The sequence below is a fragment of the Misgurnus anguillicaudatus genome, chromosome 4 (assembly GCF_027580225.2).
Source record: "Misgurnus anguillicaudatus chromosome 4, ASM2758022v2, whole genome shotgun sequence".
In the NCBI taxonomy this organism is placed as follows: Eukaryota; Metazoa; Chordata; class Actinopteri; order Cypriniformes; family Cobitidae; genus Misgurnus; species Misgurnus anguillicaudatus.
The window spans coordinates 29,354,489-29,374,532 of record NC_073340.2 but is presented as its reverse complement, the minus strand read 5'-3'; the positions used below and the strand labels follow the sequence as shown (position 1 = coordinate 29,374,532).

The following is a 20,044-nucleotide window of genomic DNA, read 5'->3' as shown; positions in this document are numbered from 1 at the left end:
ACTATAAAGCTAGTTTCTATGCTAATCTGTATCAATTACAAAAAGTCAATCCAGCTGCACTGAAGATATAAGCACTGCATTTCTCCTGTAAACATTTCGGAACGTTCTGGAAAACATTCCAAAAAGGATTGTCACTATATATTTGTGTTTGTTTCAATATAAAGCATATAGGGGATGTTATAGTTTTTCTTCTTTAAATGTGCCATAACCGAAACACTAACTAAACTGTTAGTGCTTTACGAAACCTATGCCAGGTTTAAATACTAATACAGGTTATGCCTGATTTGTTCCCACTTAAAAACATGGACAATTATGACTACAGTAAAAATATTAATATATCTGTGAGGTGCCATCCCCCATAAAAAACACCAGACTGGTCAATTCTCTACAAACTTCACCAGTCTTTTCGAAAAAGAAAATGATCCCGTCGAGGTCTGGGTGTTAACCCTGTGTGCTGGTATAAAGGTTTAAAAAAGCTTTTAAGGAGATGATGGTCCTTAAGTTTAGTTGGAGAACCCACCAGCGAATGGACTACTATGACAACTTTTTGATTCATAAAACAAACTTTGAGGCAATGAAAGGCTATAGAAGTTAGATTCAGCCTGTTAAAGGGATAGTACACCCAAAAATAAAAATTCTGTCATCATTTACTCACCTTCAAAATGTTACAAACCTGTATAAATGTATTTGTTCTGCTGAACACAAAGGAAGATATTTTGAGCAATGTTTGCACCACTTCTGAGCAAAATTAAATTGGTATTTGTTTTTCCTACTATGGAAGTCAATGGTGCTCCTGTTTTCTCCTTCCTTATCTTCCTTTGTGTTATGCAAAAAAAAAAAAACATGAGGGTGAGTAAATGATGACAGACATTTTATTTTTGTGAACTTTTCCTTTAAGACCAAGATAAAGTCTTCATAAGTGACTTTCAGGGGTATAGATCAAAAGAAGAGTCTTTTGGGATAAATGTAGCCCTCGTTTTATGTTATCTTGAGATTAAATCAGGTTAATATCTGAATAAAAGTGGAAAATCTTCTGTATGTCTATATCATGTGGATTATAATAGATTAGGGGGTTAAGTTTTAGTTTATGACTGTGGGATGTTCAGGTTCTGCTGGTGGTCCGTGCACAGCGGGCATTCTGTCGAGGCTGCACATCGATCACAATGCAGGCCGTGTTGACATGGCAATGGCACTGAACCCATCTCATCGCAAGATATACAATTTAATCTCTGCTTCCTGAACACGACCTGCGAGAAGAAAAGATGCAGAGAAAAATCAGCATCCAACCTTATTACTCATCTCTACTTGAACATCAGATTATTAGGTGACTCTCAAGAAGAAATATCCAGGTCCTGTATTAACCCATAATCAAAAAAGAAAATTGATCTATACTGTACTTCACACAAGGAAATGAAGTCTATTTTTGAAACTTTTTCAAAGAAAATGTGACAATGAGGCACATTTCCTCCCATCAGTAATGATGAAATAATCAATGTATATATTATGATATTATTTTTTGTATAAACAATGTATGTGTTGCAAATACAATGTTTTATTACTGCAGTAATTTATATAAAAATTAAAAAAAAAGGTTTTAGAGGCATGTAAATCTCTTTAGATAAAAGAACTGCCAAAAGCAGACATATAAATCTCAGTGCTCTTTAAAATGTTTAGTTTTTAATGCTGAATAATAAATTAATAATAATTAACCCTTTGTAGGTCACACCTAGAAAACTGTACCAAATTATTTGTGCATGTTGCATGGGGCCATGCCAACAAAAAAATTGTTTTTCTTATGGAGACAAAAAAAATGTTTACAGACCTTATCCATCTAACTGTAATAAAGTAAAAAGTTTTTTTGTTGTTGTTTTTTAAGTATCTGATGTAAAAGTTTTACTATAACAAAGTGGTTCTTAAAGGCATAATTCACCCAAAATTTAAATTCTCATGTTATAATCCTGTATACCCTTCTTTGTTCTAATGAACAAAAAGGAAGATATTTTGAGGAATGTTTGTAACAAAACGGATCAGAGGCCCCATTGACTTCCATAGTATTCTTATCCTACAACGGAAGTCAATGGGGACTCTGATCGGTTCGGTTACAAACATTCCTCAAAATATCTCCTCAAAATACATTTATATAGGTTTGTAGGGGTGGGCGATAAACCGGTAGATATGATTAACCAGTAGAAATCTGTCAACTGGTAGAGATTTTAGACTATTGTCTCTATCAAGGTTACGCGCCCACGTCACATTGCTATTTTAAAGTTTTAAAACAAGTGATTTTAAGCCATTGAAATACAAGCTATATGCGCGCAAAATTTCTGTGTGAGAGGTGCGCGCAAGTTAAGCTTATGAGCAGTTTTTGGCCTTAAATACATATATGCGTCAAAATTCCAATCTTATAATTTATTATTATTCTTTCGTCACTGACAGTTTATCTTCAGTGAGCTTGAGTTTTGACTGTTTATCATCTCCTTTTTTATACTTAATAATAATTTTTTTGTGTGAATTATAAAAATTATATGGCATTAAATATTTTAATAACATAAAAACTTTATTAAAAGATTTTTAATTTTTTTTTTTTTTAAACTCAGCCGTGATGCATATCCTTATCATGATATAAAATGAATCCTATCGTGATGTAAGATTTTGGTCTTATCGCCCCTTGTAATGACATGGGAGTGAATAAATGACGATAACATTTTTGGGTGAACTTTCACTTTGGGTGCCATCTCATCCACTTGATTGAGAACGTTTTCAAAAATGTATTTCATGTTAACAAAAACTATAACACATTTTATAACATAGAAAACACTTTCTGTTAAATAAACCCACTAAAAGTGTAGAAAGTAGAAAAATCTAATTCAACTTAAAAATTGTGCTTTCCATGATCCCTTATCTCACCAGTGATTTTGCTGTTGTGTTCCTTAAAGGAATAGTCCATTTTCTTAAAAGAAAAATCCAGATAATTTACTCACCACCATGTCATCCAAAATGTTGATGTCTTTCTTTGTTCAGTCGAGAAGAAATTATGTTTTTTTTTGTTTAGGAAAACATTCCAGGATTTTTCTTATTGTAATGGACTTTAATAGAGCCCAACATTTAATACTTAACTCAACATGTAACAGTTTTTCAACGAAGTTTCAAAGGTCTATAAATGATCCCAAACGAGGCATAAGGGTCTTATCTAGCGAAACGATTGTCATTTTTGATAAGAAAAATAAAAAATATGCTCTTTTAAACCACAACTTTTCGTCTAGGTCCGGTCCAGCGCGACCTAACGTAAATGAGTAGTGACGTAGGAAGGTCATGTTTTACATATATAAAACGCACATTTGCAGACCATTGTAAACAATAAACTGACACAAAGACATTAATTAGTATCATTTGACATACAACAACGTCGGAACGGTCCTCTTTCAACACACTTGTATACACTGGGGTGGAGTTTCGCTTTCGTCCTCTGTGACCTCTTGACGTCATGACGTATTGCGTGGGTTCACGCTGACGTATCACGACCGGATCTTGACGAAGTTGTGGTTTAAAAGTGGATATTTTTTATTTTTCTTGTCAAAAATGACAATCGTTTCGCTAGATAAGACCCTTATGCCTCGTTTGGGATCGTTTGGGATGGTTTATAGTCCTTTGAAATTCCGTTGAAAAAAAACTGTCAAGTGTTGAGTTAAGTATTAAATGTTGGGCTCTATTAAGTCCATTAAATGAGAAAAATCAGGCAATGTTTTCCTCAAAAAACATAATTTCAACATTTTGGATGACATTGTGGTGAGTAAATAATCTGGATTTTTCTTTTAAGAAAATGGAATATTCCTTTAATGTCAATTGTATTTTGGTATGTCATGTACAGAATCTGCCGATTATCTAGTGGTCATTTGGCATATTTCCTGCTTCATATTAATCATTCAGACAGCCCAAAAATTATGTTAAATAGATGTTGTTTTTCATCACATGTGCTTACTCAAAACAAGCTTTACCAAAGGGTTACGCAGACCTTCAAAGGGTTAAAGGGATAGTTCACTTTAAAATGAAAATTCTGTAATCATTTACTCATCATCATATTGTTTTAAACCTGTATGAATTTCTTTTTTTCTGATTAACACAATAGAAGATATTTTGAGAAATGATGGTAAACACACAGCCTATAGCAGGGTTCCTCAAATCTTACCCTGGAGGGCCGGAGCACTGCAGAGTTTAACTCCAACCCTGATCAAACACACCTGAGCAAGCTATTCAAGGTCTTCATGATCACTCGAAAATCACAGGTGGGTAAGTTTGATTAGGTTTGGACCAAAACTCTGTAGTGCTTTGTCCCTCTAGGGTAAGATTTGGGGAACCCTGGCCTATAGTGTCCATTGACTTTCATAGTAGGACAAATATTTTGGAAGTATTGTGATAATGATGACGAAAATATTTTGATAAATGATGGAAAGCACACAGTTGACGATACCCTTTTTTTATTCCTACTATGGAAGTCAATGGTCACTATCTGCTGTGTGTTTACCATCATTTCTCAAAATATCTTCTTTTGTGTTCATCATTGTGTTTTGGGTGAACTACTCTTTTAAGAATTGGCCACACTTTATAAGAGTTTTCACCCTATCAGAATGTGTATGTTGCAGCTGTCTGCCTCACCTGCTCTACAGTCCGTAAGCAGGTGCAGATTTGTGCCTGCAGGCTGCAGATGGAGCTGAGTGGTAGTCTGTGCAGTAACTGTAGCTGATGTAACTGCAGGTGTGGGTTTTCTGCGTGCCGTAGGCTCTCTAGCGCCTCCTCCAGGACAGCAGCATGTTGCTGCGCCTCCTCTTCAGCTTGCCGCGCCCGCTCCGCCTCCCTACTCAGCTGTCCTGCATGGAGACGCGCCTCCTCCGCATCAGCTTTTAAGACTGCCCAGGACTGTAGGCAACAACACACACAGCATTTTAATATAAAATTATTTGTAAATTAAAATAGAAGTATCTGGGCAAACTATTCTTAAACAAGAATATAGGCCCTATTTAAAGAAAAACACCACAGTTTTTCAATATTTGTCCTTACCTCAACTTTAGACTTAGACAAATTAATACATATCTATCTTTATTAAATGTGTGCACTTAATCTTTGTACAGCGCGTTTAGCCTAGCCACATTCATTTCTTAGGATCCAAACAGGGATTAATTTAGAAGCCACCAAACACTTCCATGTTTTTCCTATTTAAAGACTGTTACATGAGTAGTTACACTAGTAAGAATAGTGGCACAAAATAAAATGTGATTTTTAAGGATATAAAAAATGAGAACTATATTGTATGGCGGAAGAGCACTTAGTTTGCAGAACTTCAACCTCAGTGCGCAGTAACATCATCACTCCTGACTACTCCCCCTCCCGTTCAAACTTACTGCGCCCGAGGTCGAAGTGCTGCAATTGAAGTGCTCTTCCGCCATATAATATAGTTCTCATTTTTATCTGCTAAAAAATGACCATATTTTATTTTGTGCCACCATACTTACTCGTGTAACTACTCATGTAACTGTTTAAAAAGGAAAAACATGGAAGTGTTTGGTGGATTCTAAATTCATCCCTGTTTGGATCCTAAGGAATGAATGGGGCTAGGCTAAATGCCAACACATTCAAAACGCGCTGCACAAAGATTAAGTGCACGCACCGAAAAAAGACAGGGATGCATTAATTAATCCAACTTGATGTAAGAGCATAATAAAATATTAAAAACGGTGGTGTTCTCCTTTAAACGGTGGTGTTTCCCCATTCCTCCCTTCATAAACACACACACAGCTGGAGTCTGACCTGGGCCATCTGTCTCCAGCTGTGGTCCCAGTGTTTCAGCATCCTGTGTGCGTCTTCCACTTCCTGTTTGAGACGCGACGCCTCTGCATACATGCCGCCCGATGAGAGCAGGGCAGGGGGAGTACCTGGAGAACTCTGGCCTGTGGGAAAATGTTCCCAAATACTGCTGTTCATACCATTTAAACCTACAACACACACACAAAAAAACAATTTAGCGGAATCCTAGCACAAAAAATAAAGACAAAATATATTAAAAATAATGCAAACCTAAAGAACCATGTGAGGTCCCCAAAAAGCTACTCTCTGAATGGCTGGGTTGTGGACGTTGTGCAGACAGGAATGAAGAGTGGTGAGCTCTGATTGGTGGAGAAGGTGAGGGTGACCTAAAAGGGGAGGAGCTACTTAGGGAGCCAGGGATATTGACAGGTGCAGAACTCTGTAATTGACTGCCTCCTGTGAAAAAAAAGCATCTCCAATAAACCACCCATTACAACTCTACATATCTCTAACAATAACCAAAAGGGGCGTTTCATGCCTACACAGAGCACATTTTGGTCATTTGAGCTCAATTTAAAATCTATAATTGCAGGGGAAGCTAGAAGTGCCAAGCATTTGTTCTTAAACAGAAATGTAATCTTGATGAAGCAGGATCCCAAAGCTGAATATCTTTTTACTTTTATGCATTTGGCAGACGCTTTTATCCAAAAGAAATTTACAGTGCATTCAAGCTATATATTTTATAAGCCTGTGTGTTTCCAATCTATAACGGTGAAATAAATTTCATTTCGGGCTACCAAAACCTAAAGAGTGCCTGTTTGAAAGGATTATCGTGAATGTAAAAGTTTTGCGAGCCCTGTGAAGGGTGTTGTTATGCACGATGCGAAATGAAGTGCCTGCAACCCCTTCAGCCGTGACTTATTCACGATTCAACCCTAGCCTTGAGTTATTGCTTTTATAAAACAATTACCACACCACACAGTACAAATATGAAAGTGAAAAATATGTAAAATCACTAAAAGCTTTCCTTCCGCTGGAAAAATAGTCCCTGACTGTCTGTGAACGGCAACAGAAAGTTTCACATATGTTTACATTGCTTTCGGTGCTGCGCAGTGACACACATAACCGTTGGTCACAGATGTGTTTTATCACAAAAATAAAACACAGCTATTGACCAATCAGAGTCAAGGAGTGAAACTAACCATTTTATATCACAGTTTATAGTTGCAATCATATAATCTTGTTTAATAAAACTGTAAACTTGTCACCTACCCAACATGAGACCCATGCTGGGCAAAGATGAGCTCTCCAGACTTTTCTCAAGAGCTGAGACTCCGAAATCATTCAGATCTAGATCATCTAATGCAGATTCTAACAAAGAGAAGAAACAGATACAACATTATGTAATACAAAGTATAGCGGTTATGTGTCGTCGTAGTTAGTATTGTAGTCAAGACCACCTAAACCGACACCAAGTCATGACCAAGACCAAGACAGGCCGAGACAAGACCAAGACTTTAAAGGGTCGAGACCAAGTCAAGACCAAGTCAAGACCAAGACTTATGATAAAATCTGGAATATGCATATGATTAGGCACTTCTTGTCTGTGTCTGTGTGTGGGTGCGTGTGTGAGTGCCATCAGAGAAGTTGATAAAATAATCAAAGGCATTGCAGATATGTGGGAATTTATCTTTGCCTATAAGCAAATAAAAGTAAATAAACACTAAAGAGCTGAAATCAACTTAACCATTTAATTCTGAACTGTCTTTCCATGGCTTGCCATCCACTTAACACAATGCAGGTGTTTTTAGTAATAAAATTAGAAAAATTGTCATTGGGAGAAACTTAAACAATGCTTAAACAATGCCAACATCATATGCCAAACCTGAATAAACTGCATAAAATTAATAATAAAAAATAAATTTGTGATGTGCCATCAGTTGTGGTCTTGAAATAAAATTTCAAGTCCTTTTTGTCTGAGACCGAGACGAGACCAAGACCTTAAAAAAGTGGTCTCGAGAACTACAACACTAGTCGTAGTGCTTAATAAAGCTTAATTCCTCAAAAATAAACTAAAACAATAATATCTAAACTGAAACTGAATGATGTATGGCAATGCAAAACAACTAAATCACAAAGCTGTCTACACAATAATGTATAGGAAATGGTCTTTATGTTAATTATGTTCCCAGTCCACCACTTACCCACTACAGACTCCACCGTGTCACTTGTTGGGTAGAAAGGCAGGGCGTTGGCGTTCATGCCCGGCGAGGGTCCAGGGGGTGCCGGGCTGGGTGGGGTGGCTGCCAGGCTGGAGGGTATACTGGAGGATATACTGAGAGGACTGCCAACGGGCAGAAACACTAACATATCCTGAAAACACATGGCAATGAATGAATTTAGAAATATTTTGACGCCCTAAATTAGTTTCAAGTCAGAATATAATCATTAGCTATACAAAAACTTGTATAAACGAATACAAAAAGTGCTATGAGAAAGATTACTGATCCCTAACATGCAACATAAAAATGTGATCGGTCAACATTTCTTTTTTGTTTTTTTTATTTTTGTAGTATATACAGCTTCAAAAGTTTTTTTATTGAAATACTTAGACTTAATCGAGAAATCATAACAGCCCTAAAATATTACAGAAGTGATACTTGCAAAAGACATACAAGGAGCTCAAATGCAAAAGCAAAACATCACCTTCCTCAGAAATGAGATAATGATATTAACTGAATGAATGCTCTCGGCACAAATTATACACTTATCAAATAATTTTTCTTCAAATCTGCTTAATCCCAGCCTCAGGCTATTTAGAAATACCAGTTTGTCAATTAACTCTTTCCCCGCCATTGATGAGTTAACTCGTCAACTAAGAGAAAATGCTTCCCTGCCAATGACGAGTTTTTCCAGCAATCCATGTTTACGCTATTATCCACCAGGTGGCGCTCTTACCCAACTTATAAATCCTGAAAGTATCCCCTTAAGGCAAACAGTTCAAACTCCGTGTATGTGTTGATTATCGCTCTGAATCTCATCTCTATCAAAAGTCCGTCACAAAAATGCAATCTCAGCTTTTTGCTCAAAATTTGGTATTTTTGAAGAAACCTACCCATATTTGAGAGGTGATAAAAAAGAACCAATGAAGGTAGGATGAAATTTTTTTTTTGTTTGAAAGCTTTTCTTTTATTTGATATATTGTATGTTTATATATTTAAAGAAGAACATTTTCTGGAAGGCATTAAACTTTTGTGAATATCATACAAAAAAAAAATGCTGGCGCTGGCTGGCACCTTTTTCAAACGCTTGCGGGGAAAGAGTTAAAAGTCTGACGCTCATTTACAATAAAAAATGTCAGACGTACTTAGAGGGTTTTGCATCCAAGCTCTTCATATGTAACATTCAGTAACTTTTTTTTTTTTTTAATAAAATACCTGTTTACTATGCATGGAGATTTCTCTACTGCGCTGCTCCATTCCAAAACTTCTATATTTGGCCTAGGTGTTAAAATGACAACATAAGCAATGGCACATTCAACGTACCATACAGATTATATTCTTCACAGGCTTTTTTTACAACATTTTGTTGTACACATATTTAATCAATTACATTTATTATAATTATACTATTATACCCAGCTCTTAAAGGTCCACTGTGTAGATTTTAAGCAGCATCTAGTGGTGAGATTGTGAATTGCAACCAACGATTCAGTCCAAAGCTCACCCCTCGCTATCGAAACACTATGGTAGCTCCCAAAGGACAAACACGTCTCTATAGTTTCGGACAGAGCAGTTTGTCCGTTTAGGGCAACTGTAGAAACATGGCTGCGCAAAATGGCGAGTTCCTCTTGTAAGGTGACCCGCTTTGTATGTAGATAAAACAGCTCATTCTAAGGTAATAAAAACAATTCAGCTCATTTTGTAAGGACTTTATACACCACTGATAATACAGTTATGTATATTGCATTTCTGTCAAAAATATATATTTTAAAAGTTACACAGTGGACCTTTAAAATATATTTTCATGTTTATGACAAAGAAACCCTGTGTTTATGGCAAAAAAATCATCGAACTGATGATTAGAAATGTGAATTAAGCAAATTGCATTGCATTACCTGGTCTTCCCTTTCAAACCCAGGAGCTTTTCCATAAGCTCCCTCTCCTCCAGGGTTCACATCAATACTGGAGGACTCCCCCAGCAGACCTCTTCCCAGCAGTCCCTCCTCTGTGGTGGCACTGAGTCCACATTGACTATAGTCTTCTAATGCTGTAAGAGGAGGTGAACTGGACTGTAGAGCCAAATGTTCCTCACTAACACACACTTCTGTGAAGAGAATCGAAATCTCATTTTAAGGACAATAAGACCAACAACACAACACATAGTAATAGCTCACCATAAAATGAAAATTCATAATTTACATAAAATCTCTTGTGTGGTTCTTGCGTGTCATGCATATGACAACTGGTCAAGCGAGAACCAATGAGATTCAATGTTGTCACCATATCTGAACATACCGTGCTAATTTTCATGCTGCTATGAATACATATGACATATCAATCGCCAATAAGCTCAAAATAGGAATAGTTTTGTGTCACAAACATATCGTTTCGATTCAGATTTGTATTACTTCTCTGGAGTCCTTTGAAGTACTTTAATGATGGATGTATGGGCTTTTTAAAGCTTCACCATGTTGATCCCCATTTAAGAAGATAACATGACGGCATTCAAAAAAAACAAAAAAAACATTTATTTTCAACTGAAAAAAGAAAGTCATATATGTAAGCTTGCACCACAAAACCATAATTTATATAATTCAATAATAATGGTCAAATTTCAATATTTTTTATTTATTCATCATCTGCAAGCTGAATACATACGTTTTTTGTTGATGTATGGTTTGTTGGCAGGGCTTGAGAGTGCGACCACTAATTTCTCAATGGTGTGACTTAGAAAAAATCTCAGGTCGCACTGGTGCGAGCAGGCGTTTGAGGGAAAAAGCCGTGGTCCAGATGTACGTGTGTGTATGTTTAAAAATGCGTATGCGCTCCAGTCAGACAGAGAAACATGCTCAGTTTGGTTACAAACATTCCTCAAAATATATTGCTTTGTGTTCATCAGAACAAAGACATTTATACAGGTTTGTAACAACATGAGAGTAAATAAATTATGACAGAATTTTAATTTTTGAGTGAACTATAAATGTGATGGTCAAAAATTTGGGTGCACCTAACTTTTGTGCTGGTGCACCTAAGAAAAAAGTTAGGCGCACCAGTGCAACCAGTGCAAAACGTTAAGGATAATATTTGGTCGAGATACAACTATTTTAAATTGTGGAATATGAGAGTGCAAAAAAATCCAAGTTGTCCAAATATAGTCCTTATTTCTAATGATAAATACATTTTTTTATATATTTACGGTATGAAAATTTTATAAAATATTTTAATAGAACAAGATCTTTACTTAATATCCTAATGATCTTTGGTATAAAAATTATCAATAATTTGACCATTGACAATATGGGTCAATACATTTTATGGGTCAATATTTGACCCATACAATGTACTGTTGGCTACCGATACAAATATGCCTGTATTACTTATGACTGGTTTTGTGGTCCAGGGTCACATTTTTGGATGGCATAAAAGTATGTAACTTAAGAGACAATTTGAATATTTTGCTGAACAACTAGAATCTTGCATGATACACAAAGATGGACAACTGGACATAATCAATTAAAGGAAAAGTTAACCCCAAAATAAAAATTGTGTCATCATTTACTCACCATCAAGTTGTTCTAAATACATTTCTTTGTTGTGCTGAAAACAAATATATTTTGTTTGTAACCAAACATTTTTGGAGCACCACTTTCATAGCATTTTGTCCCTACTATGGAAATCAATAGTGGTTCTGCTTGATTACAAATATCTTCCTTAGGCTTCAGCAGAACAAAGAAACGTAAACAGATTTGTAACAACTTGAGGGTGACTAAATGATAACACAATTTTCATTTTTCAGTGAACCATCTCTTTAAATTGTGTTGACATCGTGTAACCTTACTTTCTAAATGTGCAAAAGCGCAGAACGGCCCTCTGGGACAGTTACCACTCTGCTGAATGTCATTGCATTTAGTAGACTTGTAGATCTGTGGAGGAAAGCAGCATTTAATTGATTTTGTTTCCAATGAAAAGTTCAAAGGTTGTCAAGACATTGCTATGAGTTTACTAGGATCAAAAAACAACAGGTCACTTTTAAGTGTCTACAATATTTTGGTCCCTAAATATGGTCCTTAAAACCGGGTCTCTGATATACCTCAGGGTGAAACTGCTGTTCTGTTCGCGTGTGGCAATACTGGCATCCTTCTCCAGTGTCACATTTACTGGGATCACCCCACTCATCACTGTGTTTTACTGCAGGACACGGAAGGGCTCTGCAAGTGTAAACACAAGCACATACACAACACTTTAACACAAAATGATGATGAAGATGTTTACTCCTTCCTACAGAGCAGGAAATTGTGAACTAAATGAATTAAGTTGTCACAATAGCAGCCTGTACCTCCCATACTTATTCATCATTACTTTAAACCTTTCTGTAGCCTTGGAAAACAAAAAAAGTTAGCATCCAACATTAAAAGAAAGTTAAATAAAAAAGATAGTCTGATCCATTTTTTTTTTTGTTATAAAATAAAGCACACATATAAGTCTTGTTATTTCAAAATAGACACTTTTTGATGGCATGTGACCTTCTATAATAACCAAACCTTTTCACCTTATTAAAAACTAAAAATGTAATATCATTCACATTAAAGGATTAGTCCATTTTCTAAAAAAAAATCCAGATAATTTACTCACCACCATGTCATCCAAAATGTTGATGTCTTTCTTTGTTCAGTCGAGAAATTATGTTTTTTGAGGAAAACCTTTCAGGATTTTTTTCATTTTAATGGACTTTAATGGACCCCAACACTTATAATGCAGTATAAAATTACAGCTTCAAATGACTCTAAATGGTAAAAAAATATGCACTTTAAACCACAACTTCTCATCTTCCTCCGGTCCTGTGACACGCCAGCGCGACCTCACGTAATACGGCATCACGTCAAGAGGTCACGGATGACGTATCAAAACTATGCCGCAGTGTTTACAAGTGTGGAGAAAGAGGACCGTTCCGACGTTGTTGTATGTCAAATGATAATAAATAATGTCTTTGTGTCAGTTTATCATTTAAAATGGTCTGCAAATGTGCATTTCATATATGTAACATGTGACCTTTCAACATCATTACGCAATTACGTGAGGTCGCGGTGGTTCGTCGTGGCCTGAGGAAGATGAGAAGTTGTGGTTTAAAAGTGCATCTTTTTTATTTTTATCTTATCGTTTCACTAGATAAGACCCTTATGCTTTGTTTGAGATCGTTTAGAGTCCATTAAAACTGTTAAGTGTTGGGGTCCATTAAAGTCCATTAAAATGAGAAAAATCCTGGAATGTTTTCCTCAAAAAACATAATTTCTTCTCGATTGAACAAAGACAGACATCAACATTTTGGATCACATAGTGGTGAGTAAACTATCTGGATTTTTTTAAAGAAAATGGACTAATCCTTTAATATAAAGCTATGACTCAGATGTCATGTCATGTGTGCAGACCTGTATTTGTGTTTATGTGGACTGCGTCTGCGGTCTTTGCTGTTGTGATAGTAAGGACACGCATAGCCCTGACGGCACAGCCGGGGAGGTTTTTTGCAAAGCTCAGTCTTGTAGTGGGAGAGGACGAAACCGTTATCTGCAAAAGAAAACAAAAAAAAGACAATCATGAAAGGTGATACACAATAGTAAATACACAATATGTAAGATTTTTGCATTAAAATATCCAAAAATCACTTGCACAGTAGGGTTGTGCTAATACTATTGTATATCGGCGATAGTCAGACATTTGGCCGATAGCAGGCCTTCATTATGATAGGTTGCACGTGTGCCCATTAAAGTTTTAAATTATTATTATCAATAATTATTATTGTAGTTCTTACATTATCCCACGTTTTGATTAGAGATGCGCCAATATATTGGCCATTAATCGATATTGGGCCGTAATATCTATTTTTCATAACCATTTTTGTTGTTTAGCAACCTCAAGCGATGAAAATTACATAATGTGCCTTTAAAGGAATAGTCTACTTATTTTCAATATTAAAATATGTTATTACCTTAACTAAGAATTGTTGATGCATCCCTCTATCATCTGTGTGCGTGCACGTAAGCGCTGGAGCGCGCTGCGATGCTTCGATAGCATTTAGCTTAGCCCCATTCATTCAATGGTACCATTTAGAGATAAAGTTAGAAGTGACCAAACACATCAACGTTTTTCCTATTTAAGACAAGTAATTATACGAGCAAGTTTGGTGGTACAAAATAAAACGTAGCGCTTTTCTAAGCGGATTTAAAAGAGGAGTTACATTTTATGGCGTAATAGCACTTTTGGGAGTACTTCGACTCGGCGCAGTAACACCCTCCCTCTCCCATTATGAGAGTGAGAAGGGGAGCGGACTTTTCAGGCGAGTCGAAGTACTCCCAAAAGTGCTATTACGCCATAAAATATAGTTCCTCTTTTAAATCCGCTTAGCGCTACGTTTTATTTTGTACCACCAAACTTGCTCGTATAATTACTCGTCTTAAATAGGAAAAACGTTGATGTGTTTGGTCACTTCTAACTTTATCTCTAAATGGTACCATTGAATGAATGGGGCTAAGCTAAATGCTATCGAAGCGTCGCAGCGCGCTCCAGCGCTTACGTGCACGCACACAGATGATAGAGGGATGTATCAACAATTCTTAGTTAAGGTAATAACATATTTTAATATTGAAAATGAGTAGACTATTCCTTAAAGTTAAATACTCAAAGCCAACTTGTGTGTGTATGTGTGTGTTTGTATGCAGTGTAGGAAAGATCCTTTCACCTTGCCATCGTGGGTCTTCACTCAAAATCTTTTCTATGAGCGCTGTGCTCGCCACAACCCCTGACTGCCCATCTCCAGATGGCCCCTCCACCAATCCTGTGGCAGCTTGAGCTTCTAAGACCTGAACTTCTCTGAGCAACAGGAAATTGTGTTGACAATTGTTAAGCCGAGATAAAAAAAATCAATCAAAAGAGTAAACATTATAATCAGTGTGGTAGCAATATACTTAATGACTTTATAATACTGGAATGGCAAGTCACGAATCAATAAACGTATTAATAAAGGTCACTATTGTCTCATTTTAACATCATTTCAAACTTGCATGCTTTAATACACGTCACACATATACATTTATAAAACACATTTCCTTGTTTCTACAAACCTGATGTCATAAACGGGGCTACGGAGGTCGTGCGAGCCGTGAGCAAAGGCACAGTGAGGTCCGTTTTTACTGCAGTGACCTTTTCCATCAGTCTCATGGATACAGGAGCCAGTCTTGTAGTATCGCAGGTGATAGCGACGCTCTGTGTCTCCTGCTGTCCGGTGAAGAAACGGACACCTGTCATCAAACAAATTAAAGACGAATGTCAACACAGATTCAGTCAGTGTGGCTCAAGCCAGAAATGGAGTTTCTGTATGTACTTACTCATCTCCATCCGGGCACGTCCCTGTACCCTCATCGTATTTAACGCAATACACGTCAGGGTTGTAATTAAAGGTCCCGTCTCGTCGGCGAATCGGCCTCCGTCGTCTCTGGTTCAGGAAGTGCCAGTGGAAACAGGTGAAGGGACGGTGCTGGGTGCACTTGTGTTGCACAAACAGTGGACATTGTTCTGTTCTAAACTCTTTGAGATAACTGATGAACAGCAAAAGAGATCAGAAAAACAATAGATGATAAAGCAAGCATGAGATTAAAATGGGAGTGGACTACTGTGCATGGTGCAAAACAAATGTGCAATTACTTTAGTACTGCGCAACTGCACTTTTACTTTGCACAATGCATATTCTTTTTTTGAACCTAGCTGGATGGAGCTATCTCTTTTGAAATGCAATTGTATTTAAACAATGTTTATCTGTAATACCTATTATTATTTTGGATATGTAGTGCTACAAAAATGTGCATTAAGTATCCCTTTGGAACACTGATCGTTGTTTTTATTATAGTAAAAGTAACCAAGCTTAATTAAGCAGATTAACTTGTGACTATTTGCATTACCATAGTTTTACTAAACAAATACAACGTTACTATAATGAGATAAATGTGTGGTTATTATGGTTATACTACAAATACCATAATTAAACGGTGGTTACTACGGTAAAACCATGGTTTGTTATGAACCTATCATCAACCATGATGACATATTTTACACAATGCATGTCATAATTCATTGTATTCAAAAGCATGCACGCATGCATTATAAGCACACTACTGGGCCTTAATAAAAACAGCTCTAGATCTCAATTACATGATCTCGATAACCACATGAAACCCCTTTTTTAAGGGCTTATGCATGAAGGATGTGTGATTTGCATGACTGATCAGGTGGGTGTAAAGGTGTTACGTACGTGTAGTGCTGGGGTTTCTCGGGCTGCGCTTGCAGCACGTTAGCGGGGGACGTCGTGCCGCCTGCCGAGGGAGATGAGCACGAGGAGGAGGATGAAGGTCCGAGGCTGGCCGCGGCACCCGAAGAACCGGGCTGAGACGGCGCTTTCGACATGATTTATTAAAGTATGGCCATCAAACAATTTAAAATTGAGAGAGCTGCGATATCCGCATTCTTTTTCGATGTGCGCATGCGCCAGATTCAACGAGGAGGAAATTCCGGGCCATTGCGATGACGTCACAGGCGCGTGAAGCCGGAGACAAACCGTCGGGTGATTTCGATTTGTCGTTATATGAGGGATCCAAGATGGCGTCCTGCTAAGTTTGCCTTCATCGAGCTCCGCTGACTAATTCACTTTTAACAGCTAAACTGCTATATTAATAATCTCGTTCCGTGTCTTTGCTTACATAAGTACTTAATACATCCCTCGATAGCGTACAGATGAAATCTGCCGCAGACAAAAGGAAAGAAAAAGAAATGTCGCGAGCTTCACGTGTGTCCGAAAATGTGAACCTCCACAGTTATTCGTCTCCCGGGGATATCCTCTTATCTACTCCGTTTCCTGAGAGCCCAGGTAAGCCCCCTTCTAAGAAAGGGAAAGCAGAAGACGACGCCGTGATTTCCACTCTCTCACAGCTAATAAATAATCGCTCGGATGCCCTGGAGAAAATGGTGGGGGATAATGCGCTTAAAATTGAAGGGCTAAAAAAGACGGTGGATTTTGTTTGTGCTGAGTTGAATGATATTAAGGGGAAAGTCGGCCACGTCGAAACCAGACTAAATGCTGAAGAAAAGAAGATGGAGATCTGCGAAACAAGAATTGCTGACTTGGAGAGATACTCTCGCCGATGGAATCTGCGTTTACATGGAGTACCTGAAAAGGAAAATGAAAACACCAGATCCGAGTCTATTCGCATTTGTCTGGCCACCTTTCCAGAGGAGAGCAAATCTCTTCCAGATAAAATTGACACTGTCCACCGCATTGGGAAAAGACTTCCGAATATGTCAAAACCGCGCGCGATCATTATTCAGTTTTCCTCACGTGTGATGAGAGATGGTGTGTGGAGGGCGGCAAAATCGTCAGAGTTCCTGCGGGCGAACGGTTTTCGTTTTACTGAGGATCTCACTACCTATGACCGAGAAAGGAGGCGATTGCTGTGGCCGGCCGTCGAAAAAGCCCGCGAGGAGGGGAAAAGGGCGCACTTTGTCGGACATCGTGCATTCATCGAGGGCTCTGAAATTAATCCTATGTAAGCCTACTCATACTGTTCTCATTCCAAGTGAGCTTTTTTGGAGCTCCTTTTCGTTATGGAACTTGACTATTGATGGCTGTAACCGCGCTTGACCCGATCCTGTAGTCAGCTGCTTATGCGTAGTCAACCTTAGTTAGCTCGTTTTGTTTGCAGTTCTTTGTTAAAAGAGTTATTTTTGTATGTCTATTTCAGTTTTTTCTCTTAATGTCAGGGGTCTAAGAGACATTACGAAACGGAAGGCTTTGTTTCTATATGCCAAATCGTTCAAAACTGATTTTTGTTTTTTTCAAGAATCCCACTCTGTTGCCAGTGATACTGCATTTTGGAAAAATCAGTGGAACAATGATGTTTGGATGGCTCACGGTTCGGAGCGTTCAGCTGGAGTTCTGACTTTAAAAAACCTTTTTGCTGGGGAAGTTTTGCACGTCTTTAGTGACCCGAATGGACATTTTCTGCTTATGGTAATTTGTTTAAAGAACACTGTTGTAATAATAATTAATATCTACGGGTATAATAGTTCTCATCAGAACGATCTACTGATTGATGCAATATAAGGGACGATTCTGCTGTGGCTTAATGCATACCCAAGTGCCTTAGTTTTCATTGGTGGGGACTTTAATATTGTACCTGATAATAATCTCGATAGACTGCCACCTAAACAGACTACTTCTGCTAATTCTAAATTAAAGCTTTTAATGGATAAATTTGATATTATTGATATTTGGAGGGAGACATTTCCGAATACTAAATCCTATACCTGGAGTAACAAAAACTGCTCTAGACAATCCCGAATAGATTTCTGGCTTGTTTCACAATCTGTTAGGGAATTTAATGTTTCTGTTAGTATTCTCCCTTCTCCCATGACTGACCATAAAGCAATTCTCATTCAATGTCCTCTATCTTCAGATATCTCTTCTTCAAAATCTAGAGCCTCTTATTGGAAGCTTAATTCTTCTTTGCTTAAACATGATCAATTAAGGGAAAACATTTTATATTTGATTGATAATTACTGGATCAAAGCACAAAAAGAAAATAAATACGGCCTCAATTGGGAACAACTAAAACACGAAATTAGTAAATGTGCTAGGAATTTTGGCAGCCTTCTAGCTAAACGTAAAAGACTTAAAGAGGAGACTGTCATTTCCAAAATAATGACACTCTCTGATAAAATGCAGTTTGGTTTATCAGAAACTGAATTGGCAGAATTTATTGATCTGCAAACTCAGTTAGACTCAATATATAAGAATAAGGCAGAGGGCGCTTTCATTCGCTCTAGAAGAAGGTGGCTAGAGCAAGGAGAACATAGCACAGCCTACTTCTTCAGAATGGAAAAGAATAACTGTAGAAATTTAACTATTAACTCTCTAAATTTAAACGGTAAGATTAGTTCTGATCCTAAGGAAATCGGCACATTTTGTGCAAATTTCTACTCAAATCTTTACAACACTACATATTGCAAAGACTCCGCTTTGTCATTTTTCCAGTCTCTGAAAGATGTTAGGACATTATCTAATGCAGATAAGAGCACCTGCGATAGAGATATCCATTGATGAAATAATTGAATCTATTGAATCTCTTAAGAACAATAAGTCTCCGGGCACAGATGGGCTGACAGCCGAATTGTACAAAAGACACTTTAAGAGCCTGAGGGGCTTCAAAATAAAGCACACGTATAATAATTAACTAATAAAATTAAGATTTAAATATAATTGTATGTATGTATACATTTATTTAGTTTAGTTATTCGTTGTGATAAATAATCCATAAAATAAAAATATCCCACATTAAAATAATAGTATGTACTATAGTAAATTGTAATTAGTACATTACAACAAGTACTAAAAATTGATTATGTATACTATTCTATAGTATTAACTATAGTGAACTGACAAACTGTAGTAAATACTTTAGTATATTTTAATATGTACTATGGTAAGGTTCAAAAACACTAAGTATTTGAATTTTACTACAGATTACTATAGTGTATATTTTAGTATACTACAGTATTTTTGTGTGTTTTTTTTATATTTTTTGATGTAGTGTAGGTATTGTTTAGGCCCCCCACTGTATTCTTAAATTTAGTAGTGATTCTGTTTTTATATACTGTAAAATGTTTGTGACTCTGACAGCCTCTTTGAATGTCTACTTTGCTTAAAGGGGCCATGGCACAATACTTTTTAAAAGGTGTCAAATAAATCTTTGGTGTCCCCAGAGAGCATATGTGAAGTTTTAGCTCAAAATACCATATAAATAATTTATTATAGCATGTTAAAGTTGCCACTTTGTAGTGTGTGCAAAAATGTGCTGTTGTGGGTGTGTCCTTTAAAATGCAAATGAGTGGGATGAAGTGCAAACACTGATCACAGTGATGGTAGTTTGTTGAAATTAAAACTCATTTTTTTCTTTTTCTCTCTCTCTCTCTTTCTCTTTTTC

General features: G+C 37.0%; 1 protein-coding gene across 1 annotated transcript; it reads right to left on the bottom strand.

The window, feature by feature from the left end:
- Window positions 1–961: 961 nt before the first annotated feature.
- On the bottom strand, window positions 962–16,626 carry unk (unk zinc finger). The gene is made up of 15 exons (XM_055177017.2): window positions 16,321–16,626; window positions 15,401–15,610; window positions 15,137–15,313; window positions 14,755–14,885; window positions 13,448–13,583; window positions 12,112–12,229; window positions 11,860–11,944; window positions 9,917–10,125; window positions 9,237–9,299; window positions 8,004–8,172; window positions 7,072–7,170; window positions 6,070–6,255; window positions 5,803–5,987; window positions 4,654–4,914; window positions 962–1,247 (listed from the first exon to the last, which is right to left on the bottom strand). The coding sequence occupies exons 1-15, from the start codon at window positions 16,470–16,472 to the stop codon at window positions 1,086–1,088; spliced, it is 2,343 nt and encodes a 780-aa protein (XP_055032992.2). The 5' UTR covers window positions 16,473–16,626; the 3' UTR covers window positions 962–1,085.
- Window positions 16,627–20,044: the final 3,418 nt, after the last annotated feature.

What these genes read in the sequence shown, in the direction of transcription:
- unk (XM_055177017.2), bottom strand. Translation starts at nt 16,472, where the DNA reads ATGTCGAAAGCGCCGTCTCAGCCCGGTTCTTCGGGTGCCGCGGCCAGC. An exon ending in CAGCATGGGTCTCATGTTGG is followed by an intron (nt 6,256 to 7,071) that starts GTAGGTGACAAG and finishes TTTTTTTCACAG; the next exon opens with GAGGCAGTCAATTACAGAGT. An exon ending in GCTGGAGACAGATGGCCCAG is followed by an intron (nt 4,915 to 5,802) that starts GTCAGACTCCAG and finishes TGTTGCCTACAG; the next exon opens with TCCTGGGCAGTCTTAAAAGC.